The sequence below is a fragment of the Lytechinus variegatus genome, chromosome 7, assembly GCF_018143015.1.
Source record: "Lytechinus variegatus isolate NC3 chromosome 7, Lvar_3.0, whole genome shotgun sequence".
Classification (NCBI taxonomy): domain Eukaryota; kingdom Metazoa; phylum Echinodermata; class Echinoidea; order Temnopleuroida; family Toxopneustidae; genus Lytechinus; species Lytechinus variegatus.
The window spans coordinates 23,092,501-23,120,007 of NC_054746.1; the positions used below are offsets into that span (position 1 = coordinate 23,092,501).

General features: G+C 34.5%; 1 protein-coding gene across 9 annotated transcripts in view; it reads right to left on the reverse strand.

The window, feature by feature from the left end:
• The window catches only part of LOC121418785 (neurexin-3a-like), a 136,949-nt gene that overhangs the window by 50,878 nt on the left and 58,564 nt on the right, over window positions 1-27,507 (reverse strand). For all 9 annotated transcript variants that reach the window (XM_041612899.1, XM_041612898.1, XM_041612897.1 and 6 more), the window contains 2 exons: window positions 17,413-17,717; window positions 14,799-14,963 (listed from right to left, as the gene is read on the reverse strand). In XM_041612899.1, the coding sequence (XP_041468833.1) occupies window positions 14,799-14,963; window positions 17,413-17,717 (470 nt within the window). The remainder of the gene's footprint in view (window positions 1-14,798; window positions 14,964-17,412; window positions 17,718-27,507) is intronic.

The following is a 27,507-nucleotide window of genomic DNA, read 5'->3' on the forward strand; positions in this document are numbered from 1 at the left end:
GATCAGGGCTTCGTACCACAAAGCTTAGCAATGATTGTATAACATTTTTCTACAATTGATTCCATTGACTACAATGTACAATCAATCGTGAGAATCGAACATATGATCAATCGCTAACCTTTGTGTTACAGAGCCCTGAATGTAACTTCAGTTAGGCTTGATGGAACATCAGAGACATTTTTAACAATTTTTTCATCTCTTAACATTTCGATCTATCCATATTTGATCCCAATCTTTAGAATGTTAAAAGACAATTCAAATGTAACAATGATTTACATCACTACTGTAATTGACAATTCAACTTTGAAATTATGGATTTGATCATTTGCATAGAAGAGGTCTAACAACTGATAATTGGGCCAACTCCTAATAATAGAGAGATCATTCCCCATCAGTAAAGACCAATTTATATGTATATTACTTTGGCAGGGGTGGCTTTTCATAATAAATTACCTGAACAGGTGACTTATCATAATGGAGTTATGATTGATCTCTTTATTAATGGGATGAGAATGCATCACTATTTCTAAAAAAAACTTTACAGCAAGCAGAACTAGCTAAGAATAACAACAAAACATTCCCTTGAAATAATAAGTCATAATTCCAAACCCAAGAAAAAACAATTGTATTTATTATCTTTAACAATTTATCACTTTACCTTCTATCTAAAGCACAATTTAATTCTAATATTAATAGAAAAGAATTGCACAAAAGTTTTTTGGTCATGATGTAAAACTCCATGTCCATAATTTTCAAGGTAAAACAAGGCAAAAGCGACTTTGTGTCTCGCCCACTGATGAATATAACCAGAAATATTGTGATTTGCGAGGGCACGCAACAGAATTGTATTGAAACTTCAATGTGAAATAACACTCGTCATAAGAGCCTTGCACGTAAACTTTAGTGTTGACCTGAAAATGACCTTTGACCTTACCCTGTGACCTCCGACTGCAGCATAACATGCAGGTCACGTAAGTACATCTACCATCCAAGTTTTGTTGAAAAGTGAATTACGGTTGCAGGGTGAGGTGTCATAGGAGAGTCTTGCATGTAAAATTTAACGTTGACCTGAAAATGACCTTTGACCTTACCATGTGACCTCTGACTTTAGCGTAACATGCAGGTCCCCCAAGTCCATCTACCATCCAAGTTTGGTTGAAAAACGACTAACGGTTGTGGAGTTATGTGTCATTAGGTTTGTGACGGACAACATTTGGATCCCTAAGAAAAAAAAGTATGGTTCCATTTTAAACATAGGGGTATATAAAACAATTGATTGTAAAACATCTTTTTTTTATTTTCACAACTCTATGATAGTAGTCTGTCTAAAATGTATTAAAGGTTTTTCTGATAACTAAATTTATCTCTGAGATTTCAACTACCATATCAAATAGAGTCATCTGGGCTAGAAATACTAGAGCTATTTGTTACACTGAATCACTTTGTCAGCACTTCTTCTATTACTTTATTTCATGACCTCAGGGGTGCCATACCTGGATACAGACCCCTACACCTCAGAAACCAAAGAAATAGAGAGAAAGTGGCAACATGCACTCAATCTTCTGTCACTCAGTCACATGACTCTTCAATCCCGAGATCATATCACATGACCCAATCACCAAGCCAACCATCATCAATGAAGTCTAAAGCCTAAATCCTCTTCTAGCGTCGTCAGCATAAGTACAGCGTTACTCCAGCTAGGGGGGCCTATGGCAGAAGCTTAGTACCTAGAACAAGCTAATATTGCACACGTAATCCATCCCACGTCCCATGTCTCAAAACCCCCTGAAACGCGCTTTTATTGATCTCCCGTATTCCATTTCTAATGAAAACACGTACCCCAACCACAGTTGGACATCGAGGTGCACCCACATTCCCTAAAATACGCCCTGAAAAATAAAGGTGGCAGTATTGATTACGAATGCTCAATTGCTTTTCTTCTTTGAGAGTGAATATTATTTCCGTGGTGAATGCCTCTGGTGATAGCTGCGGCTATGCATAAACCGTTTTGGCTTCTTACTGGCTGAGCTTGGGACACCAGACTATCTACAATGTTTTTACAGGCAAGAAGTGTCGTCGAGTCTCCTACAGACAACTTGGCGACACACGATACTGCCGGTGAATGGTGTGAACATGCCCATGACTCTGATTTATATAAAACTTATTAACTAAACAAGAATTCAATAGCATGTATCTTATTCTATCAGAGCCAATTTTGAAACTAGTTTGATATCTACTAAAGATAGTGGAGGTCAGATTTCTTCTTCATTAGAAATCCACATCCATATTAAAGGCCACATTCACCAGTAATACTATTCACCGCGACTGAACCTCTAAAATCATCAAACACACAAACTCTAACATAATGATGAAAGGAATGAGGATGGACACTAGTGAGAACTTACAGTATATCTCAGCTGAACGCATTGCGATTAGATCTCTAGTTTTACAAAGAACCATTTTTGTGCTAAAATTGTGAAGGTACTACAAAACAAAGTAACATGAATTAGTAATTCCGGTCTGATATGCTTTTTAGAGATGTATTCATGTTCTATTTTAAATTTAATAGATTATAAATATGATAATAAATCTGGTATAAAGCTAATATGAGATTAAACATGACTGTTGTCAATATTACACCTTGTTCATGTGCATTCTATTCACCCTTCTCAATTTACTAGTCCCACGTCTTACAATTTTTTGCACAGCACAGCATTGGCCAGCTATCGGTAGCATTACAATCTTCAAAATCAATAAAAAGGGTATAAGCAATCTGGGAAACCCATAAACCTGGCAGTGGGAACAGAGCTTGAAATGCATCCGGAGACTATGAAAGGAAGAAAACATGCATATATCCTGAAGCTATAGATGCTATTTACCACCTGATCATGTTTAACAACTATAAAAGCACACTATCAAATACAGTCTCTATTTTGACCAAGTGAGGAAGATCTGTGAGATAAAAGTCGCAATGTCGTTTCAGCAAAAGAAACCTAAATCTAAGTGTGCACCACTTGGAAAAACAACAACAACAAACCACTAAAGGATTAAGATGCTTTATGTTTGTCCTTCTATTGAGTAAATAAATTGGGTAAGTTTCAAAAATGTTTCAAAGGAACTGTCAAATAACTGTAAAATAGGAAGTATTATCATTAAGGACATCTTTTGGGATCCTTTAGAAAATTACAGAGGTCAAGAAAAAGGATTTATTTCTTATCAATCATTATTGTAATATCAATTTTGATTTACTTTGCAATCAAATGTTGGATACTATCAGTAGTATTCCTTCTAACAATATTTTCCATGGCAAAATGAAATTGGATTTAAAGGTAATGCTTGCAGGTAATTTAGTCGAATAAAGCCAGTTGTGTCTTCAAATAACAAAGCAATTTACAAAGTCCGGTTAACAATCATCTAGCATTCAACACTTCAAGAAATTAAAAAACTCTATAGACACTGTACATAAAGTTTTTTTTTAAATCCTAAATGGATGAGCATGAATTTACTCCAATCGACCTACAGGTTAAAAGTATGAGCATGCAGTGAAAGTGCCTTGAAGGGAAGCACTTGAATTCCCATACTTTAAATATTTGGAAAATAAACAAAATATAACTTCTTCATCTCGCATCCTCCTCTGGACAATCCATTCCTGGTTATCTCGCTTTCTCTCTCTATTTACCGTTGCCCCAAGGCACGTGTGGATAAAAGAAGCACGGCTGGACCCAATTGCAACATAGCTCTGGAGAACTCAGATCAGTTTTGGCATCGGAGACAAAAAATGCAAATGCCATATTGACTTTTTGGGCTATGAATCTCATGGAATGGGAGAGTCTACGGCCTAGAATTTCAGCACCTGTGTTTAAACGCCCGACTTGTTTGAAAATGCTCCTCCGTGACGTGCCATTCATATCACGTCTCGAGATCTTTTCTTCGTTTTCTCCCAATATCCTGGACAGACCAAAGCATCAAGGAAAAGTAAATACTGGTCAGGGGTATGGAATTCAATGTGTTATGAAGGTATCCAGGTGTCACAAGAAAAACAGACCTTGTTTTGCAATATCACTAGATTGATTTCAACTTGGAAATGTTTGATGAAAGTACAGAGAGTCTGATGTGCTGTTTTTAATGTTGTATACATCATTACCGAGGTGTATTCAGTGAAGATATGAAATAAGTAAGCCTGAGTCATATCGATTATTTTGAAAACCGGTGTTCGACAGCTCTAATTCGATCGAACATCGATGCATCGAATATTGAAGGCGGGGAAAATTTAGTCTTGTTTTTGCGTCGATGCGATGCGCTTTGCATATATGCACTACGCACTGACGGTATGTATGCGCTGGCGTTTGCCGGGTGAGCGTTGCACAAGCAGATGACAGAGCAAAGTTCGTTTGTATTTTCCATGATCACAAAACACACAAAAAAGGCCGGGGACCAAAGCAGAATTCTTCCCAAAATATCTTCAACAATGATATTTGCAGATGACAACATATAAGTTTAAAATGAAACAATAATAAAGACATGAATCACGCAGAGTCGATCCGAATGATTTTCGGTCGACTAGCATTCGCAGTCCATTCACCAGCCCCGTCCGCAGCTCCGTACACTCACTCTCCCGAAACGACAGGCGTGCTTGACGTCAGCGCCAGCAAACAAGTGCAATCAACGGAGAGCGCTGTAACTTGCCTGAGATTGTGTAGTTGGATCCAAAATGAGCTCCAAATAAATTTATGGGAATAAATACGTAATTTTCTCTGGATGGTCATTGAATTGCTATTCAATGCTGATATAACGATTGTGAGGAAAGATTGTGGAATATGAGTTATGACGATGTTCGAGAATTAATCCTGATAATGACAATCCAGTTTTTTAGACGCAATTGAGCATGCGATCAAAATAAATACGAATGCCCGGGGGGGCCACTTCCATTCACGAGTGGATACCATGCGCGACCATGGGGTCTCGAAAAGGACCCTAAACACGTAATTTCCATATTCTGAAAATGCACCCCTTAACAAGTATTGGCGTGTGAAACCCTACCCTTAACAAGTATTGGAAACAAAACGATACTCTTGGCAAATATTCCCTGAAATGAACCCCTAAACAAGTACAGGAATGTTTTATTATTACGGGTCCTTCGGTCGTCGATCGGCTTTACCTTACCGGTACTTTGGTTTAGTGCGACCCCACCTTCTACACCTCGCGCAAATAGGACTCTAAACACGTAGTGTTGGGGCAAAAAGGACATCCTTTATAAAACAGTTTAATTTTGTTTTATCATCCCCGCAAATTCGACCCTAAACACGTAATTTTCCTAGCGAAATAGATACCCTTTTTTCATTATTTTTGTGTTTTTGACACCCTTATCACGTTACGTACGTAACGTGCCCTATCGTGAAAAGGACATCCTTTTTACGTGTTTTTTTGGTCGCGCATGGTATCCACTCGTCAATGTAAGTGGCCCCCCGGGTACGAATGTTTCGAATCGAGCCCTAAATTCATCTAAATTATTACGATTTAACAAGATTTTATGGTCATACTAAGAATATTGACGATGTCAGCAAAGTATGTTATGTTCATATGGAAGAAATAATACTGGGATTATTTCTATTGTTATTCCATCTCTGGACGTCTCCTCCAAGCTCCGAGAAAATAAGCACAATGCGCATGCGTGTTTGATGACGTATGACATATTTTCCCATTCATGAAATCAGAGCCCAAAGTTGGGCACAAACTAGCTTCAAATTGATGGGAAAAAATATCAAACGCAATTTTCTCTGTTTTGTCATGTAAAATGTTATTATATGGTGATATTACGAACTTGAACAGAATTTTTGCATGTAGACAATGTTCGAGAATCAATCCTGACGTGATGATTATTTTTTTTAGACAAGTGCACTAGCTCGACTCAAGAAGTCAAGTCGATCGTCATGAGATGTCCGCCATTGAAAATTGAAACGAAATACAAACGTTTCACATCAAGCTCTAAATTCATATTAATGATTATCATATGCAAATTATTGTTAAATATTACGATTAAATAATGTTCTATGGTCATGATTTTAATATTGTTCATGAAAGCAAGATTTATTTTACGTTGATCGCGTCAATTTCCGGCCATTTTCTGGTTTGATTAAAGAACAGTACTGCGCATGCACGATCGATGGCCATGACTTCCATATATTCATGAATTCATCGTGCATAAATTATCTCGGCACGAGCAGACGAGGACTCGAACTATGATCGAAATAAACTTCAAATTAATGGTGAATAGCATCATAATTACTCATTCGGTTTCATTTTGGGGGCAATAGAAATCAAGTAAGTAGTAGTAAAGTTGGACATTACTGATATTTTGATGATTGATTGTGTAAACCAAACGAATCGGCCGGCCGACGTATTTTTTTTTTTTTTTTCGATGCACCGATTTTGCAAAATCTGCACCGGTGTTCGATGACATCGATCGAACACCGATTTTAAAATCGATTCGACTCAGGCTTAGAAATAAGTATGTCATATTCTTCAAGAATAATAAAAGAATATCTAAGCATAATAAAGAATATTAAACCCACATACATATAAACAATATTTCCACTTAGCACATGCAGTTCAGAAATCATGAACTTCAGATGGAATGCACTTGAACCTATAACCTGAATCTGTGTTTAAGTCTATCTTTGCTCAGTAAGGTAGAATAGCAAATAGCTCAATCTATTTTTGATGCCACTTGGAGCGATAAACATCAGAAAGCTTTTGAGCACTTCAGGAGATATCAGAGATGACATAGAGACAGAGGTAGTCATCAGAATTCCATTCAGTAACACATATGAAGAGTTGAAACAAAGAGGGGAAGAAATAAGAAGAGAGAAAGAGTGTAAAAGAGGATAAAGGGAAAATAAGATAGAAAAAGAGAAAGAAGTACAGAGAAAGGAAGTAGGGAAAGGGAGAGAGATGACCAAGATAGAGAGAGGGAGAGAAGAGTTAAAACAAACACGGGTGAAGAGAGAGAAAGTAAAAGAGGGAAAATTGACAGAGAGAAAGGGAGAGAAAAATAGAGATAAGGAGAGAGAGAAAGAGATCTGAAGTGAAATAATGAGATGGCCAAGTCAGAGTGAGGGAGAGAGAACAGGAAGGACAGACAGAAAGAGGGAGTAGAGAGGGAGGTGGAGATGGGTGAAGGGAGAAGGGAGGTTGGAGTTAGAGAATTGACTTGTTGGTTGGTGAGAGATGAATTGCATGAGATTGTCAAGGAAGATGAAAGAAGATAATTGGGCAGTCAATTTAATGGGGCATTTCAACATAAACATTCCCAAAATACGATTTGTTTAAAAGTTGAACCTCGTCCAAACCCATATGACCCCAACCAATGACACTTTCCAGACCAATCAGATGTTTTGTTTATCAGGAATTTTGATGACACAAACTGCTTCCTTCTTTTTACCTTCTCTCTGATGAAGGCACTTCACAATTACTTCTAATATTTCCCTTAACTCTTTGACCCATTAGACAGATATGATTCAGTAATTCTGTAAAATGATCCAACTAATTTAATTGATTTGAAGTAGTTGCATTACATGTATTATGCAGGTTTTATAGTACACACTTTTCTGTTACATCTTTTTTTGTTGTTGCTTTATTATCACAGTGGCATCTGCTTAATGATAGTACTTATTCTCTCTTTGTTTAGTAAAGAGAAAGAAACAAGTACTATTACTACTAAACTCACTGTATCATCACCATTTTTTGAAAGTCACAGAGAGTCAGTTTTATTTGCCAACAAAAATATAACAAATACTATCAATTGCAATACTGCAAGAAAAGAGAAATAATTTTACATCTTAACTTGGATCAATAATCTTTTTTTTTTATTCAATGATTGTGAATATTTGGGGGATAAATGAGCTTTAAACACAGTCATCACTTTGTGAAAGCACAGGATTCAAATATTTGTTTAAATGTGTCATGCTTGTTTTTTCAACTAACTTACCGGTGCATTCATAACAGCGTTTCTTGTATAACACACTTGCTGTGCATAGTCCCAATGAAACACCAATATCTATTCCATTTAATGCCTTACACCATTCAGGCAAGTAAGAATGTAATAATGGGTCTTCAAAATTTCCTCTATGATGCTAGCTTACTATGCTTCAACAGGATAAAGGTATCTTAAAATAGAACATTTTAAATGTACATGAAGTGGAAGACCGCAATGCCCATGACACACTGTGCTATAGCGTCATTAACGGGATGTTATAGTCTCGAAAAAGAAACAGTAATTCACTAATGACTGCCCCTGTATCTGTATGGTTCAAAGTAAACTACTCATTCACCTTTTTTTATAGTATAAGAATAGAATCACATGAGAGAAAATTGGAAGGAAGTTGGATCTGAATGCAATTTAATCTGTTTGGTATATCGACCATTTCACTACAATTAACTTATTAAGCGCTATGCTGAAGAATATCATGCAACAAATTGTATCGTACGGAAATGAATTAATCTTTCATGGGTTTCAAAAACAGGGGTTTTTTGTATTGTACAGACATAGACCAGCATTAAAATATCTTGTTGAATCAGCACAGATATTCAATGATTTTATTAAATGAGAACAACTTTTTCATAAGATATAGAGAGAAATTTGTCATTTGATTGTACAATCACTGTTTTATCTGTGCATGGAATTTGTTTTTTTCAGGAGATATGAAGCCCCCAGTTGCACCGTCTGCTTTCTAAGTGTAAGTATGGAGATTTTAAACATGCCCGTGTTCAATTCTGAAGTCACATGTATATATGGATAGTGGTTATTATGAATGATTGTCAATATGAATAGAAGTACTAATGGTTGTTAGCTTCCCCTAACAAAAATAGAAATAAATTAAATGAAATTTAACATGAAATAAATCAATAAATAAATAGATTAATAAATGAAATAATTAATTGATTAATAAACTAATAAATAAATAAAGAATTAAAAAAATAAATGAATATATAAAACATAAAAATATATAATTGGTCTCATGTATGAATATTGTTCAAGATAATGTACAGACATTTATTGTACATGTCTCTCTAGGTCTTTCATAATATGTGATGATACTTGTGTAAACCAATTACTCAATCACACTGATTGTCTCTCTCCTTTCAACATTATCTCTCCCAAAACTCATTAGAGTTAACCAATAAACAGTCAATAGCAATGTGTAGTTATTTTAATTGGCTACATGACTAATTCTGTTTCGTTTAATATCCTGCCTTTTCAGTGACGCTTGCCATGAATTGAGAGTAAGGTTTGCAATGTTTAATGTGATAGGATTAAGCCTTTTGATTTACACAGGACAGATTCAATTAAGGAAGTTGCCCATTTGAGGGGTGAAATATTGATAAAGACCTGTCCCAAGAGAGACAGAAAAAGCCATAACTTTAGAATAAACATCCTACTGTATCGTACTAATAGTTAATCTGCATTTGGATGAGTATGCTGAATAACCGAAAGTATATTGACAACTTGCCGCTATTTTGATCAGCTTATAATACTCCTTTCCAGTAATTTACCGTAACCAAAATTCATATTATCGCTCTAAATTTGTTGCAATATAACATGTTAACCTGTTATACAAGCCCCTACTTCTCTCAAGCAGTAAAAACAAATTGTAATATTTCTTTTTTTTAATATTTGACCAAAAGCAACCTTTTTTAGAACCTTCCATCCATTATATTAAGAACTGCAACACTTCCTAACTTATAGAGAGCCCTTTCTTTTTTCTTAATTTCAGGATTAACTAAAAATATCACAAACCTGACACAATAATGTTTTATTGATGAATGGATCTTATCTGCCTGAATGAATGGCACGAAAATTATTCCCAAAACAAGAACTCATGAGAATATATCCGTGCTTTTCATTAAACTTTAATAGGGACTTTTTCATCTCGCGTTAACCCGCTGGGAGATAACTTCATCTGTTATATTGGGTGTATCAATATAAAGCAAAGCAAAATAATATAATTGTTTGCGGTAGAATAATCAAATCCATTATGAAATTTGAAAGTATCAATTATCAGAATTCCAAAGACACTTGAATTATGTTTCTTGGACCATGCATCACTGAACACCAGCTGGTGATTTAAAAGCACAATGAAAAAGCAAATAAATGTGAATTCTTGCCAATGAACAGTGCAACTATGCATTCACTTTTATAGCCACATCAAAGTTGTTTTAAAAACAGGCTACTGTATTGTTGTTTGAATCCAATTTTACTTTTTGAAGCAGGAGGTTCTTGGAAAAAAATCAACAAATTATTAGACTGGAAGATGTATGATGAATTTTAAGTTTTAATATTCATTTTTCATTGTTCATTGTGTTAAACCCATACATGAACCATTATGCAACTTAATGCAAAATAATGGTGTCCACCGATGCATGGTCCTACATACATAATCAATACGATTTCATTTGAATACTGATAAGATTAATTTTTAAGCAATGTGATTTTAAATTAGATTTTATTTTATATTCATCTTCAAAAAAGGACATGAAAGATATTTTTTGTGTTTCTGATACACCCTGTACATATTTTGTGTTTGAGAAAATAAAATTACAATGTGCAAAAAATATAACAATGATTGCCGTTGAATGTAATGAACGGATATCACGAGGCGACCTTCATATTTCCTGTAAAGCACATAATGAAAAAAAATTGTGAAAAACTTGGATACCTGAACAACTGACTAATCATGTACACTCACAGGATAGATATCGCTATTCAGAAAAAACTAATATTGATTTCAGTCGTTAATTATCATTGATTAGCTAAAGTGAGGCATGGAGGGGGTCCCAATAGGAATAGAGGATACATTGTGATTCCAGTTTAAAGATTTATCTGATTGTTTGTTGGCATTAGCATAATTGCCTCGCAGTTTGTGATACTGCAGTGATATGCTACGGTGTAACAGAATGTTCAGCATTTGAGAGTCTATTGTCACAATCCAGCCGTGCTGGAACCAATTCAATTTTGATCTTTTGTTTGTTGCATTAAGGCCGCTTTATCTTAATTGCAGTATCCCTGATGGTCGAGCTTGATGTATTTATGAGAGATCGCGAAGGGAATCTCAGTAAAGCAAAGGTGAGGGAACGATGGGATTATAACAATTTCCTCTTTATGAAATAGTAGATAAAAAAAGAATATCTCATGATAAATACTATCCAAATGTCTCTTGAGTAAATTAATCAACTCTGAAATAATCATACATATTAAAAACATCTGAGTTTGAAATGAATGAACATGATTTAATCAATAATAAAAGGTATTCCAAAATTCCCTTCCTCGTAATGAAATACATTGGACAAACATACCTATTTCTATGCAAATATATTTTACTGACAGTGAACTGAAAAAAAGCAGAAGATCCAATCAAAATTGTTTTGATCTATCTTTGCTTATGTCATCACTACCAAGGTTTAATTAATGCATTTTTAAAAGTATTTTAATATTCAAATTTATGTGTCTAAGCATTACAGGAAAAATTATTACCTGTGCAACAGTACTCTACCCAGACATAGCTAGAAACATATCTCACTATTTGATGTGACATATTGATCTATTTCATACTCATTAGTTTCTATTATTCAAACATAACCCTGGTACAGACAACACAATTTTTCAGGATGATTAATTTTACAAACTTAAAGCCCAAATAGTGCTAACCTCTATATGTAAAGTTATGGATTTATGGATTGATGCCCCTTTAACCTCTAAGCAGATGGCTAAACACATTTGTTGAAGGTGAGTAGATGGTTCAAAGGGAAGATGCGCAACAAAATTAAAAATAATTCAAACCACTACATCCAATCATGATCCTAGTCTAATTATCAAGTCTGAAGGCTTCAAACATGTACCAGCTGTCAAAAGGTTGAAAAAGTATAATCATCTATATGGAAAAGTAAAACAAGTCAAGAAAATAAACATGCTTTGCCTTTGTCTTAAGGATAATGGGGGAAAGTATTCTTACATCATCATCTTCATTAGATATGAAAACATATATCTTTCAAGGTTGTAAACTAAGGGGATCTTTATTTTCTGTATTATAAATAATTGATTTTCTTTCTTGAGAAGGTAACTATCACATCTGGGTCCTGTCTTACAAAGAGTTACAATCGATCCAATCAATCATAACTCTATTTTTTCAATAGGAAATTTGCAAAATGTCCCTTGTAAACAAAGGCGAACACACCAAATCGTCAAGAAAACAATGAATTCATGAATATACACCATTATTTAGAAAACATTTTGAAGAAACATACATTTTAGATGTGGGCATTGCTGGCTTTCCATAGTTGGGGTTGATCAGGCCCGTCTTACAAGGAGTTGCGATTGATCCAATCAATCACAACTATGAATGGCCAGCAATGTCAACATCTAAAATGCATGTTTGTTCAAAATGCTTTCTAGATATGACGTAAATTACATAAATTCATTGAATTCTTGACAATTTGTTGTGTTCACCTTTGTTTACAAAGGGCATTTTGAAAATTTTATGTAGAAAAAAATCATGACACTGATGGATTTCCAGAGTTGAGATTGATTGGATCAATCATAACTGTTTGTAAGATTGGACCCTGGATGCGACTGATAATATTTCACACAGCAAAGTTAACAAAATGATCATTTTTGGTGTGGATGAATACATTTACTCTCATACAGGATTTATACTTAACAGAAATATGCCCAACACTACCTACCCACCATAATATACAACTGTAAATAATTCCCTGGATCTGATCATAAAATTTTGTTCCGATTATGAAGTCTGGAGACTGCAAATATGTCCTATTTGCCAAAAGGTTATGTCTTATTTGTTTTCTTTATATTCATGTTAGTGGCGTGTTATTCATTTGACAGTGGAAGGGTCTATCAAACAAACCAAGCCTTTCTCATGGTAATTTGAAATTTTAGTGACATATTTTGGAACTTTTTATTTATTTTGATAACCATCGGGAAATAAAAATAAACAAAATATACTCTGTGAGTTCTCCCTAGATTGCATAACTTTTAATGACAAAATTGTGTAATGAATAATATGGTAGGTGTTCCAAGTCTTATTGACTAATCTTTTGTGGTAAAAATATGAAATCCTACTCAGTAGCAAATATCATTATCAATAGCTCTTATCATATCAACAAATATACCTGCATGATTATTTCTACTATAACTCATTTTCCATACAGAATTTATACAAAATTAAAATGCTCACTCCAGTGTGACCTTATTGAACTTCGCTCTATGTCTCTTTAAAGATTGTATGCGTTGATCAATGTGTAATGTCTTAAAACATGGAATGATTATTTACCCAATAACATTAAAGTTCAATGACTCATAAAACTCCTGATAACACTAGCTAAGGGGACTGTCTTTGTATTGTACTAGGAAAAGGTAGCTCATGAGCTATACACTTTGATGGTAATTGGACTTTGATGAAAATCCTTGCAGCTTGGATAATTTTTATGCTTGAGAGTGTTAACCATGTTGTTATTTTACTGGAATTAACAATCTTACATAAATTATGCATCTTTAGAAGCCCTTCTATGTCGTTTTATCACTTTGATGTTTATTATCAAATTTTCTTAATAATCATTGAGGAGTGTTTAAAACAAAAGTCTTAAAGAGCATGTTTATCACTACATATTTGAGATACTTTTATAATGTAATGTTCCAAGCAAGTAAAAGAAAGCACAGAAACCATTATATTTTACGGTTATTCTTTCAAGGGATGAAGTCTTTATTCAGACAATCTCTGAAGCACTTCAGATGAGAAGAATGTGAAGAAAAAAATAAGAAGGGTTGAGGGCTGTGGTGAGTTAACCAACTGTCATCACATGGATCTCAGCTCAGCTTGAGAAAATTACAAAAATTGCAATTGTGTGATAGAAATAGGGCAATAAAATTGAATCACTAGTTCATGTATGATAAAAAAAAGTCACCAACCATCCTTTACGCTAAAATGAAGGAGTAATTGAGGTCAGTTTTCAATTGAAGCAGACAGAAAAAAAAAATCTGCCTCCAGATTGTCCAACTAGATCAGGTGGAAAATGTGGGGCAATGAGGGGGTTGTGAGCGGCAATGAGGTGCAGTGAGGGGGGAAATAGCTTTGCTTTACTGACCAGTACTGCCTTTTTTCCAACATAGTAACAAATGTATTTTATAATAATGAACACTATTTTTTAACTATAATGACTCAAAAACTGATCACTATTCTTCAAGTCTTTAGTCATTATTCCTCCTGGTTTTTATTTCTTTCTAAAATTTGAAAGTTAATTTTCTGCCCACTCCTCAGTAAATCAGTTTGTTTGTCATACTGTCTAGATGTTTGTATAATTTTGTTGGTATCACTCATTATCTTTCGCACTCTTTGATTTATGATTTATATTCCATCTCCTAACTACAATTTCATCCTTATAGTCATTTTCATGCCCCTTCCTCTCTCTCTCTCCCCTTCTGCTCTCATAAAACATTACATATATCCACCTTTTTATCTCTGCCTGTCTCTCCATACCTTCTCTTACCCCTCCCCTTCCATATCTATCTATCTATATATCTATCTACTATATATCTATCTATCTACTATCTATCTATCTATCTATTTATCTATCTATCTATCTATCTATTTATTTATTTATTTATCTATTTATCTCAATTTTTCTCTGTGTATGAGTGTGTCTTTCTCTCTCTCATCTTTGTCTTCAAATGGAACAATACAAGCACTAATATCTCAGTCAATAAAAACTCTGAAAATGGCACTTACATCTCTGAGATTTCCTCTGAAGTTCTGTGAGACCTCTGTGTATCCTGGAACCTGTTCTGGATTAGTTGCACCCCCTACTAGAAACTCCCTCTTGTTGGTAAAACGCATGAAGTCCCCCTGTGTATTACCCGTTGCCATGATACTCTCATCTACTCGTATTGTTACCTGTAGATATGGTACACACATGTAATAGTTAACTGTATCATGTTTTCATATTCATCTCATGTCTTTATTTACTGTCTACATTCTTCTTTTATTACATCTTTTGTACCCATATTTTACAAGACATAAAATAAATTACAAAAAAGAGAAATTTCTTTACTCTTAAATATTATGTTGTAAATGTAAAATATTCAATACAAGATATCATTACAAAATTGTTTTATTACTATTATTTACATTTATTCATTTTTTATTTATTCATTTTTATTCTAATTTGTATTCATTCATATTTTTATGGTTTCAATCAATCAATGTTTTTTTTTTTTTTGGGGGGGGAGAACAACTATACACATTGAGGGAAATAATGAAAGGTCTGAATATCATCATATTACAGGTATACTGTGCGGAAATTTCATTTTGTAAAGATTTATGCCTTTCTGGACATAGGTATAAAACTATCCCCCAAAACACTAAATTCAATAAAAACTTCAAAACAAATTTAAATCATCTTAGCAAGATTTTTTTACATTTTCATACCATAATGTCAATACAAGTAAATATACACTATTGACAATTTTCTGACTTAATCAAGAAAAATACTAATAATGCAGTAAGATGTTGGTGAATTAGGAACAACAAATACCACATAAATAATCCCATATAATACATTTTTTAAAGAAAAATAGGAAATTAATTCTATAAATGTTAAAACACTTGTGTGATGTTTCCTGTCACAATGATGTACCAGAGAATGTTCTTGAAATAAATTTTAATTTAGATCTTAGAATGGTGTCAATGTAACCACGTCCAACTTCAGCCGCCACGTCTAAGACACCATCTACATCCTATCGGCTGGTTCACACATGGCATGATAATATGACTAAAAATAGAAGCTTTCATAGTGCAGCAGCAAACTAAATCCATTTACCAGTTAGTCAGTGGCAAATGTACAGGAATAGCTGGATACAATTGCATACAAGATACTGATTTACTGGACATAGCGCAGTAACATAAAGACCAAAATAGAATAATCACTCTAGGATTAACACACATTTAACGATGGTTTATTGTGTAATTTGTGAAAAGGATTAAGACTCTGGTATTATAATAACAGTGAATAAAGGAAGTATAATTTTATCGCCATCTAAATCTTAATAGAATTAATTTCTTTACGATGATTATTGACTTCTACAAGATATGATTATTTCTAGCGATATGATCTATAATAACATTTTTGGTCCCCATAAATTTCATTAAAAAACCAAAACAAGTATTCTCCAGAGGAAAGAAAAATAACTATAAATGTAATTATTGCCTGTTTGCATCTAGAGTCAATAAACAATAAATCCATGTTTGATTCATACATATCTGTTTATATTGAAATCCTTTTCAGTAACAGACATTAAAAATACATCCTATACATTCAAAGAATCTGAAGTCAAACCTGGCATCAAAATAAAGCTACAGTAAGTCATCTCTTTTTCTCAAAAATTCACACATGACTTCAAGGCAAAATATATCAACAATATCAATTACAATCTCTAAGTCGTTCTCTGAAGAAAGCAATATCTGAATGGACTTCCCTGCCTATGAGTGAACCTTTAACGTTAGTTGTCTTCTCTCGATGGGCGCCTCCCCGTCCTGCACCTGCTTCTAAAGTGTGTCCAGATGTACCCCCACACCCACACTCACAGGGAGCCATGGCTAATATTCAATTACTCCCACAGATAGATAGCCCTGACAAGACACTGATCGGGGAGATTATTCTCGTCCAGCTTTGACTAACTAAATCTAATCTTTCTCTTTCCTTTCTATCACCTTTTGATATTAGATGCAGTTTGGAAAAAAATGAATAATTCCTCTTTTTTAATTTGAATATCATCATCCCTTAAGTTTTATCCTGAGTCTAAATCTATGCTTACTCATAGCGTATACAATTTTAACACATTTCTTTCCACTTAATATTTTCTGTTTGGTAATTATTATCTTTATTTGAAATAAAATGCTGTCCTCAATTACAATATGCAGTAACAATAGTATAATGTTGTACTAATTAAGAAATTAACAAAACAATGGCCATCATGGTAAAAATATACATGTGTATAAGTGACACCTTCTTAAGTTTTTAAATAAAAAACAGCCATTTTTGTACTGAACCAAATAGCAATTTAGAAAGGTACTTTTGCAAATACAGAGGATCTATATTTGAAAGGTGCAATTTTCAACATTGAAATGTTTTCCAGGTTTGACACTTCTCAGCATACATCTTTTTCATTAATAATATTGTGATTTTTCTATAATTTTTGTTTCACTTTTCATGTTATTGACATGTGTTCCACTAGTATCAGTCTTCAAATAAATAAATGAAAGATTGAAATTTTTTATCAAAATTTCTTTGACCCAGTGTATTTTTGGTCATACTGACACTGACAAAGCGAGTTTACATTTTTACCTGTGTATTTTCCCTTGTTATCCTGACTTTATGCCACTGATTATCAATAAATCCATCTGGCCCTCTCCTCGCAGAGATAAACTCTCTATACTCTCCTGATCCAAGATTGATAGCTATCTCGATCCTGCCTCCGTTCATAGCAACGTAGAGATAGTCATACTCTCCAACACTGATGATGAGGCCTGCAGGAGACTGGGTCCGGAATTCAAACAGGAGTTCATCCCGAGTGGTGGAGATCTGCTTCTTGTCAAGACTAAGGCTGATGTAGGTGTTCCCGTCAAAGGTAGCTGATGTGGCTGTTTTACCTGTATTTTCCGAGATGAAAGGGGAGAAAAATCATTTACATTCACATCCAAAGTCCTGTGAAATAGCTACATTTTCAATGGAAGTACAGACTAATAATTTTCCTCAAATTTTGACAAAATAATCAACATCTGGATGCAGCATAATGACCTTTTCTCAAATCTTCTCAACTGATTCTGGTGTTTGGTTATTATTACACAGATAGTCTCAACTGAGTTCAAACTCTTACAAGGAAGAAACAGGCCAAAGTTTACACAAATTACCAACCAACCAAATCCAGAACGAGCAACGACTAACTGTTTCAAAGACTTAGAAGTAAGAAAACATTAATTTTGAGATCATACAATAGTTAATTTACATCTGTCCCCTCCCCTTTTCTTTCTCATCATTAACTATCATACTTCAACTTCTCTTTTAACTTGAGTATATCCCTGAGTCAGGTTTGAAGCCAAATAATAACCATATCCTCTTAATTTAATAACCACAGAATGGTACATTTAGGAATGAGAGTAACCACAACATTTCACAAAATCACAAAATGCAATGTGTATAAATAAGCCATTCAGTTTTGAGACACAAATGACCTGAAAATGTGTAATAGTCAAGACACCCTGGTTGGAATGGGTTTAACAATAATCTTACACCTGTTAATTCTTTTATCTCGTGAAAAATTATTAGATTTTCATAGCTAAATAACACTTAAATTCCAACAAGAAATAGGATATGTATAAAGCATGCACTACAGAAACAAACTTATTATTTGATTATATAATGATACAATTACAAACAGAAAATAAACATAAAAAATACAATATCTTTGCAACTGATACTGAATAATCAAATACGTTTCTTATGGGCAATTACCCAGAACGTCTTCAGACAGGGTCTCCCAAAGGCTAGTACTATAATTAACGGTTTTCACAAATATCTGCTTGGGCTTTAGACTGCTAGCATGAAAGACATGGACAAGCAACCAAAATAAACTGACACAAATAAAACCTCTTTCAAAGAAAAAGAATGGAAAGAAAATGCAAGCAATACATTTAATTGAAACTTCAAAATATTTTAATAGAAATCATATCAAATGTCTTTTATAAAGGCAGCATAAAATGCAGGCTTGGAAGAGTAGCAAGATACAATGCAAAACAATACCCATGATACTACTGATACCAACTTATCTTAAAACATCTCATAGGTTGGAGCAAGCCTTAGAAGAACATCACTGGCCCACTGGCCAGTAAAGTGTTCTTTATTTTAAAAGCTTTTATTACAAATAAGGAAGCTCTAATCAGTAGTATAATTTCATCATTTCAAATGCTAACATTATGTAGGAAAGGAGAAATCTTACAGTTCAATGTTGATCTGCTGTAAAATTTTCAATCTCTTTTGAAATCTATCAGTTTTTTGGGAAAAAAATTGCCCCAAATAGGCATATCCATATAATCTTTGGCATGTGCGTCATCCCTGTATCAGTAATGCCTGGCTGATATGAAAAAAAATATATCTTCTTTCAAGCTACTTTAGAATTCCTCCTCAAGAAAAACAGGCTGTGCAGGGATATTTTAACCCTATCGATGCTCAATCATATCAGGAGAATGTCTCCACCATGAGTGGAAGAATTCATCATCGATGAAGCAGGGTGCAGTGCATTAATCAACTTCTACCGGTATCATATTCCTGTGTATAACCAAGCAAGATTTTCATGAATAGTTGATGCGAAAACAGAAAAGCAGTCCCTCATTTTGGGGCGAGCTGTTTGGATAACTGAAATGGGATATGGATGAAAGTCATAATACACCTCTTCCACTTTGCCATGTGCATATCTTCACTTGGCAATTACGTCTGAAGTATGTACTTAGCATATCTCAAAAACCTGTATTCACACATTAGAGTGTGGGGGAACGGAATCGATGGGTTGGGGAATTCTCTGACGCTTCTGTCGATCTGGAAATATATTCATGCAATGAGTGGCAATGCGTTTGGAGTGATATTGTTATAGTATAATTGAAGAACCAAGCTATATCACGGCATAAGAAACTGCACTATAAACTGCTCAAAATCATTAATAACTTAATCTACTGAAAATTGTATAGATCCCTTGATCTATTTAAATCTAAAAATACTTTATGTATGCTTCAATCTTTATTTTTACTTTACAATGGTAAACAGTAATGGGTGGATCGCTTTCTCAGGAATGAACAGACCTAAACATTAAAGACTCAAAGAGTACCATGTCACTCATTTAAACTTAATCAGAGGTTCTGGTCACGACACTGAAGTTGAGAAAAACAAAATATCTCAAAATGATTGGGAAATATGATTTAGGCAATTGCCTGCTGTAAGAATTTTGGATCAACAAAATGATCGAAATTCAGTTAATTTTGATTTGGGTTGTATGAACTACACACAGAAGTGCATGAATGGGACTATACACAAATGTTTGCCCTGAACCTTTCCCACAACACCAGCTTTCGAAATGAACAGAATGAATAGCTGCAAAAGATTGCAAAGTACATACATTCATTTCAAATTACAATGCATGTTTCATGGGAGTGTGAACATGACATCAATCTAAATTGCAAATGTAATTGGTTTCGTTTTCGCATAGAGCACTTTCTCCCTCTTTGGCTCCATCTATGTAAATTTTTTCCACTCATTATTCGTAGAAGATTGCTCCATTTCTCATACAGCTATGCTTTCTGTTGAGATCCCTTGAGGGGGTAATTTTGGCCTGGGAATGGCGTACTTGAACTTGAATCCAAGGCTTTAGAATGCGTGCCCTGTGGTTCCTTTCCCCCATATCATTGCGCCGTACACAGGTACATAAATATTAGAGCCTCTAACCATGCTTAGCTATTCGTTAATCTTAAAAGTATCAACATAAATCTGAAAATGAAAAGATATCAATATTTACCCTTAAGTTAAGTTCTTGAGAAAATCATAATAAAAAAGAATTCCACTCTAACATGGCTTATTTTGAACAGGAATTGCCACCGATGGAGCCTTATTACCACTGAGTCTGTATGACAACCGGTATCATAACCTCAGCTCTAAGTCAACACGCCTCCTTATAACAATTTATCTTGTTTAATTTTCTAAATAATATAGGGTTGGTGTTTGAATTGTGACATGGTTGGTCTGTTTGAGTTAGAATTATCTTAAGACAAGAATCATATAAGTTTAAGGTTAAGATTTCGATTTCATTTTTGGCTTATGTGCAGGTTTTCTATGGAAAAGTCTGAAGAATCCTATAAAGTCTCTCTCTTCAATGAACACCTAAGACTGAGGCTACAATAAACTCTATCCCTATGACTAGAAGGACATTAACCCATATAGTCTTCCAATGTGTCAATGCCCTGGAAGCTTTTGAGATATGAATCATGTGGTAAAGATCAAACCACACTCTCTATCAATGACATTCTTTAATAGATCTTACTTCCATCAAATGTAGACTGCTACATCCAAGCACTTCACAAACATTCCTAAAAGAAATTGAAATCTAGAAGTGACTATAACGTTAAAAATCTCAAGTTATTCATCAGATTGCAGGCCTGATTTAGTCATTCTCCTGCTCACCGCCACCTCGTCCTCCCGACATAATCTCCATTATTCATGAAAACGGGGAGGTTTTGACATCTCGAGTAGAGGCAATAGATCGGGTAGGTATAGGGCATGGCGCCAATGGTCCACTGCCGTACTTGATCTGCCTTAGGCTTCAACATGCAAAGATTATTCTCCCCACTTTTCTAAAACTCTGCTGCTTCATTTACTGCCTATTAAGTTCTCTTCAGAGTGACCGTGGCTTGTAGCGATATGAAATATTAACTTTAACCCATGTAAAACTAGAAAAAATAAGATGTGTGAAGTAGACTCTTACATGACATGTACATCTAATATAAAACCATTTTCTGAATAATGAAACTTTTTTTACTTTGCAAATTTTGACATTCATGCCATTATTTGCCACTTCTTCAAACAATGTATTGCATGATGAATGTTTAATAAACATAATGCTGAGTTTTTTCCTGAAAAGTTGAAATTACATACAAGCTTTAATATCAAATATTAAAATGTTTTTAACTTTGTACTATTCATCTCAAAATAAGCTTTTATTTAAAATGTCAAAATGAAAAAATGTCTACAATTTGTACTATTCTTTCTGTATAAAAATCTTCCATCTTTTAAATGATCATAATAATAACAATCCCCATTTATATAGCGCTTAACACATCAAAACAACGTCTCTAAGCGCATTACAGATATATTATTACCCCGGTCATTAGATCCTTGCATGCCCGCATACAATGTATGCACCTTCTCCACTCCCTGGGGAGCATTCCAACAAGAGTTCCAAGACTCAATTGCTAGTCATACTACATAGGCTTTCGCATCCTACCGAGTACCCATTTAACACCTGGGTGGAGAGTGGCAAATTGTGGATTGATGCCTTGCCAAAGGACGCTGGGCCATGGTGGGATTCGAAAACACGACCCTCTGATTACAAGGCAAGAGTCAGAACCGCTACACCACGGCGCTTCCACTTGGTTCTACGTCACTTGAATTGACCATCCTTTTTCTTCTTTTTTTTCTTACTGGGACATTTTTTACCTTAACTTTAAAAGATATGATAAAAAAAAAATCATATTTTATTTTCATCAATCAATGGGCGCCATCATAGTCCAGTGGTTCTGACTCTCGACTTTCACACAAAGGGTCGTGGGTTTGAACCCTAGCCATGAAGTTTTCTTTCTTTCAGCAAGACATTTATCCACAATGTGCTGCACTCGACCCAGATGAGGTGAATGGGTACCCACTAGAGTTCATTCCTTGATGCTTTAGCACGGATATTGTGGCTCAGCTACGGCAGGGGTAATAAGATAATGATACCACATATCAAAACTGATCCACAATGTGCTGCACTCAACCCAGGTGAGTTAAATGGGTACCGGTAGGAAGTAATTCCTCAAGAAACTGTGTGCGCTCTGAATGCCTAGCTTAGCCAGGTAATATAGGAGCTCCTTGAGCACCTAACAAGGTGGATATGTGCACAATATAAATACCCTATATTATTATTATTCTTATCAATGCACAGTTGTGTATATGCACATAGTAACAGCGCTATGTAAATGGACATATTATTATTATAATCAAGTTCAACCAAGATGTCAACTAAGATAATATTAAAGTTTGTATAATGATTAACCAGCAAGACCAAAGACCATAACAATTGCATACTCTGGCCACAGCTTCAGGGCAATCAACAAATAAACAAAAAAATGGTCACATGACGAGGGTCGACGGTGACAGATGTTCCTCGCAACGATGATCAAACACCATGTTTGCGCAACTCGTCTCTTGCCAATTTAAACACACACTCTATCATAATTATCGGCGGCAGCTAAATCATTTTAACGATTGCATGATTGTGCAATGTTTCGTACGATACAAACATACCCGTTAATCACACGCAGGTGCAATCTGCTCAAAATTACTCCACATGAAAACCATCTGATGGAATGTCAAATATATCATCTGCATATTAACAAACTAAACAAATATTCCAAAACCTAGTGGTTGAATGATTAACAGTATGTAAAGCATTTGGGTGTTCTTTTAAATCCATTCTTAATAAATGTCATGTACAAATAAGCCATATTTTCAACAGTAGAATAAGCTGCTTTTAGAAATTGAAAAATATTTCTTTAAAATTGGTGTTGTATTGTTTTCAGTGTTTTTTCCTTTTCATAAAATTCTTCTTTTTCATTTCATACACCTTATTAACATAATGAGTACATCTGCATATTAACAAACTGCATACTAACAAAAACTAAACAAATATTCCAAAACCTAGTGGTTGAATGATTATCAGTGTGTAAAGCACTTGCGTGTTCTTTAAAATCCATTCTTAATTAATATCATGTACAAATAAGCTATATTTCCAACCGTAGAGTAAGCTGCTTTTAGAGCTTAAAAATATTTCTTTAAAATTGGTTTTCAGTATTTCTACTTTTTCATTAAATTTATTCTTAACTTAATGAGTAGGCCTAAATTGTACATTGGAGTTGACACGTGATAAAAACTTCAATTGTCACTATCATATTGTGATATCTAAATTCTTTTTAAAAAATTGTTAAACATCACCATGCCTCTTCTTCATTCGAACCTACTTCTCTTGAAATGTGAAAACTGATAGGCCTTTCTCAAATGTACGGTTGTAAAAATACTTCATGCATGGTAGTTTACTTTACATAATTTTTTAAGATGAAATCCCGAGATAAACATAACGATAAATAACACATGGCACAGAGGTGTGATCAGAACCCAACTACAAACCACCCACTTCTCTGGGTGACCAGGAATATAGACAAGATAAAAAATTAGTCGTGATAAATCAATACTGTGTTTGGGAGTAGCTTCTGGCATGGGACTGTAATAACAATGCCAACAGGGGAATCTAAGATGGAGAATAATGGGGCTGGAAAGAAGATGGAAATAAACAGTGGAGACTTTGTTTAAACCAATCCCTTCAGGTCTTCTGTAGACTCACCTGATAGCCGTTCAGTCTCGATTATCAAACAACTCGGTCTTACTTAGCGAACGCTCTTCAAATATAAAGCTGATTTGGCCACGAAGTGGGAAAGATAAGGGAGAGAGGTTCAAGTCTATCACACTCACTTTTTAAAATTGCAAACTATCTGTATCTGAAAAGGTGCATCTTTAAGATGCACAAAGAAAATCGTAAAAAAACAGCAACCAGGAAATACGAAGCAAAACTGTAAAAAAATATTCCATATTAACTATTAATCCTAAGATCTTGCTACTCTATTGTGTACAGAATGTTATCCAGAGCCTTTGTACCTAAATTTGGTAAATTGCTAATTTGTCTATATCCAACTTGTCCACTCATAACATAGTCTACCTTCATTTAGTCTAATGCCATTCCGTCCATCAACATTTTGTTTTACGACCATTTGGTACAATAAACATTAGGTCTAATCATCAGTTTGTCCATTTCGTCTCATAACCAGTTTGAGTAATATCCATCTTATTTGCATTCATTCACCCAATTAAAATTTAGTCCAATTGGACCAAATGGTACATGGACTAAATGGCTATTGGACCAACTGGCTTTTAGACGAAATGGGTGAGAGGATTTAGACCATGTGGATAGTGGTTGAACTGATGGTAGACCAATTGATAGTAGACCAGTTGGTAATTAGACAAACTGGCATTAGATCAATTGAAAATAAACCCTACATTCACCCCCCCTCATAGTTATGAAACAGATTCGTAACTGTCCATATTTACTTCCACAAACCGTTTAGTAATATAAACCAACTAACAGTCATAGAAATTTAATGTTATACTTTCCATCATCAGTCTGCTGGGACGGAGTAGGCATATCGTATAGTCTTCTTTGCCTCCTTCCAATTAAAGTTGAAAGTCGGGTAAGGGAAATAAATCTCGGGCTAAACGCTGTAATGGACAGCAAGAAGCAAATGCCAAGCAATCATATTACACATTTGCATGTGGCATTTAGAATCCAATAAAAGCTGAAGTCCCAGTGTATCGCATTAAAACTGTGCTCGCAATGGTTTATTCTTCCTTCTCCCTCTGGTCACTATCCAACCCCCCTTCACTTCACCCCCCCCCCCTCTCTCTCTTTCTCTCTCTGATGACCTAGCTACACTTTCCCTTCTCTTTTTTTACACATTCATACATCTCTCCCCTGTTATCACATTTTCCCTCCCCGTCTTTCTGTCATCTTTGCCACACACAGGAAATATAAATATCCGCAATCATTAATATCATTATCATCAATATCATCTTCATCAATGTAATCATCATCATCATCCTCGTCATTATCATTGTCATCATCATCACCATTATCATCACCATTATCATCACCCTTATCATTAGCTTCATCATCATCATCATCATCACCATCACCATCACCACCATCACCATCATCATCATCATCATCGCCATCACCAATCATCATCATCCCATTGCCATCATTATCATCATCACCATCATCCTCCTACTCCTCCAAATCATAACCATCATCCTTGTCATCATTATCATAACTTCACATCTACCAAAGATGAGAGAATGGAATTTCAAAGAAAGCATGATTTACATGGGAAAACTGTTTAAATGTTGTAACCAAGTAAATGCACTCTTGAATTAAAAAAGCTTAATAATAAAAAAAAATTACCAATTCAATTAAAAATATATGAGATTCTTCAATCAAATGCAATTATAAGAAAGTAAAAAAATACCTTCAAAAATGTACCGATGTTTGTGTCAAACAAGATAGACAAGCTTCATCTTAATTTCTTGCACAATTTTTACACCTTTCCTTCACATACTCTCAAAGAAATTAAATGATTGACAAAAAGATATAACTATTCTATATTCTATTCTATATTATTCTATTTTATAAAAGCATACCCCCTTGACCCATGCCTTAGCCTAATTACATAACATCACATGCATGAGCACTAACGTCTTCTGCTGCAAAATTTGAGTAATATGTCTCCCACTATTTACTTTCTAAACTTCCCATTTGGGACGAGGCTACCAAGCGATGAAGTAGGAAAACACTTCCTGAGGCATAAAGAAAAGGTCAGCTTCTCAAGATGAAGATCTTATACACACTTGCTGCATTGGTAAAAGGAGGTTAAAAACAGCACTGCGTGACTATGATCTGTTTTTTATAATGCACTATCTATGAAAAAAATACTCTACTGAAATATTCACTTAAATTCTATGAATAGTTGGCTATCAGTATTCATGTCTTTATGAAGCTTGTTGTTGATATGAGAGCTTTGTTATTAACTTTCCATAGAGTACACACAACTGTCATTTGAAATTGATAGACATTCTTCATACAACGAAGTGGGGATTATTTGAAAGCATTTCATAGCAAACACATTCCATTATGGGAAAGGTAACTGCTGATGAACTGGACAATTTCTATTAAACACAGAATATATCTATTTGTGTAGCTACATCTTACAACAAAGACAACATGTGCAATCACACGCTTGCTTTTTAATTCTACAAAGTGTTTAATAGGTTTTGTTTTAGTTGAATATTAATTAAGATACCTATATACTTCTTAATTCATTTTTTTTAATTTTTCATCAATTTTTGCCACTCAGGACACTTCATGAAAATAGAAGTTGTAATCCCGCGTTTAAACACTTTTAGAGTTGAATTCTACAAATGAAAGGGGTCAGAAATTTAAATTGCTTGGCTCAGTAAAATATGTATGAATTTGGTCTTTATAACATGGGTCTTAGTTATGTTACATCATGGTCCTTTTCTCATATTTTATTTCATTTTATTTCATCATTCTATCAAAGTCTTTATCATTGCTTCTAAGCATCTTTCATTTTCTGAATTATAAGAAAAATTAACAGTTTCTTTTTGTGGTCTCCAAAATGTATAAAATCCCTTCATCCAATCACTTATTCCAAATCTTCTCTAGATAGCACAAGCTTATGACAAGCAATATATTGAAGAGCAATTGTATAATCAATCTTGGAAATAAAATCCTCAAGTACACTGAAATGCTCACACACACAATGGCAGAATAATCTAGACAGCATTCTTCTCTCCTCTCACATAAATATTTGAGGGTTTAATTAAAAACCACCATGTCTGAGCTTTGGATTACCAGTACTGTAACTTAGCCATGCACTAAACACACATGTGAAAGTCATCTCATAAAAGAAATCCAATTTAAGAAGACAGGTTAAGTATCAATGGGTCTTGGCGAGCATC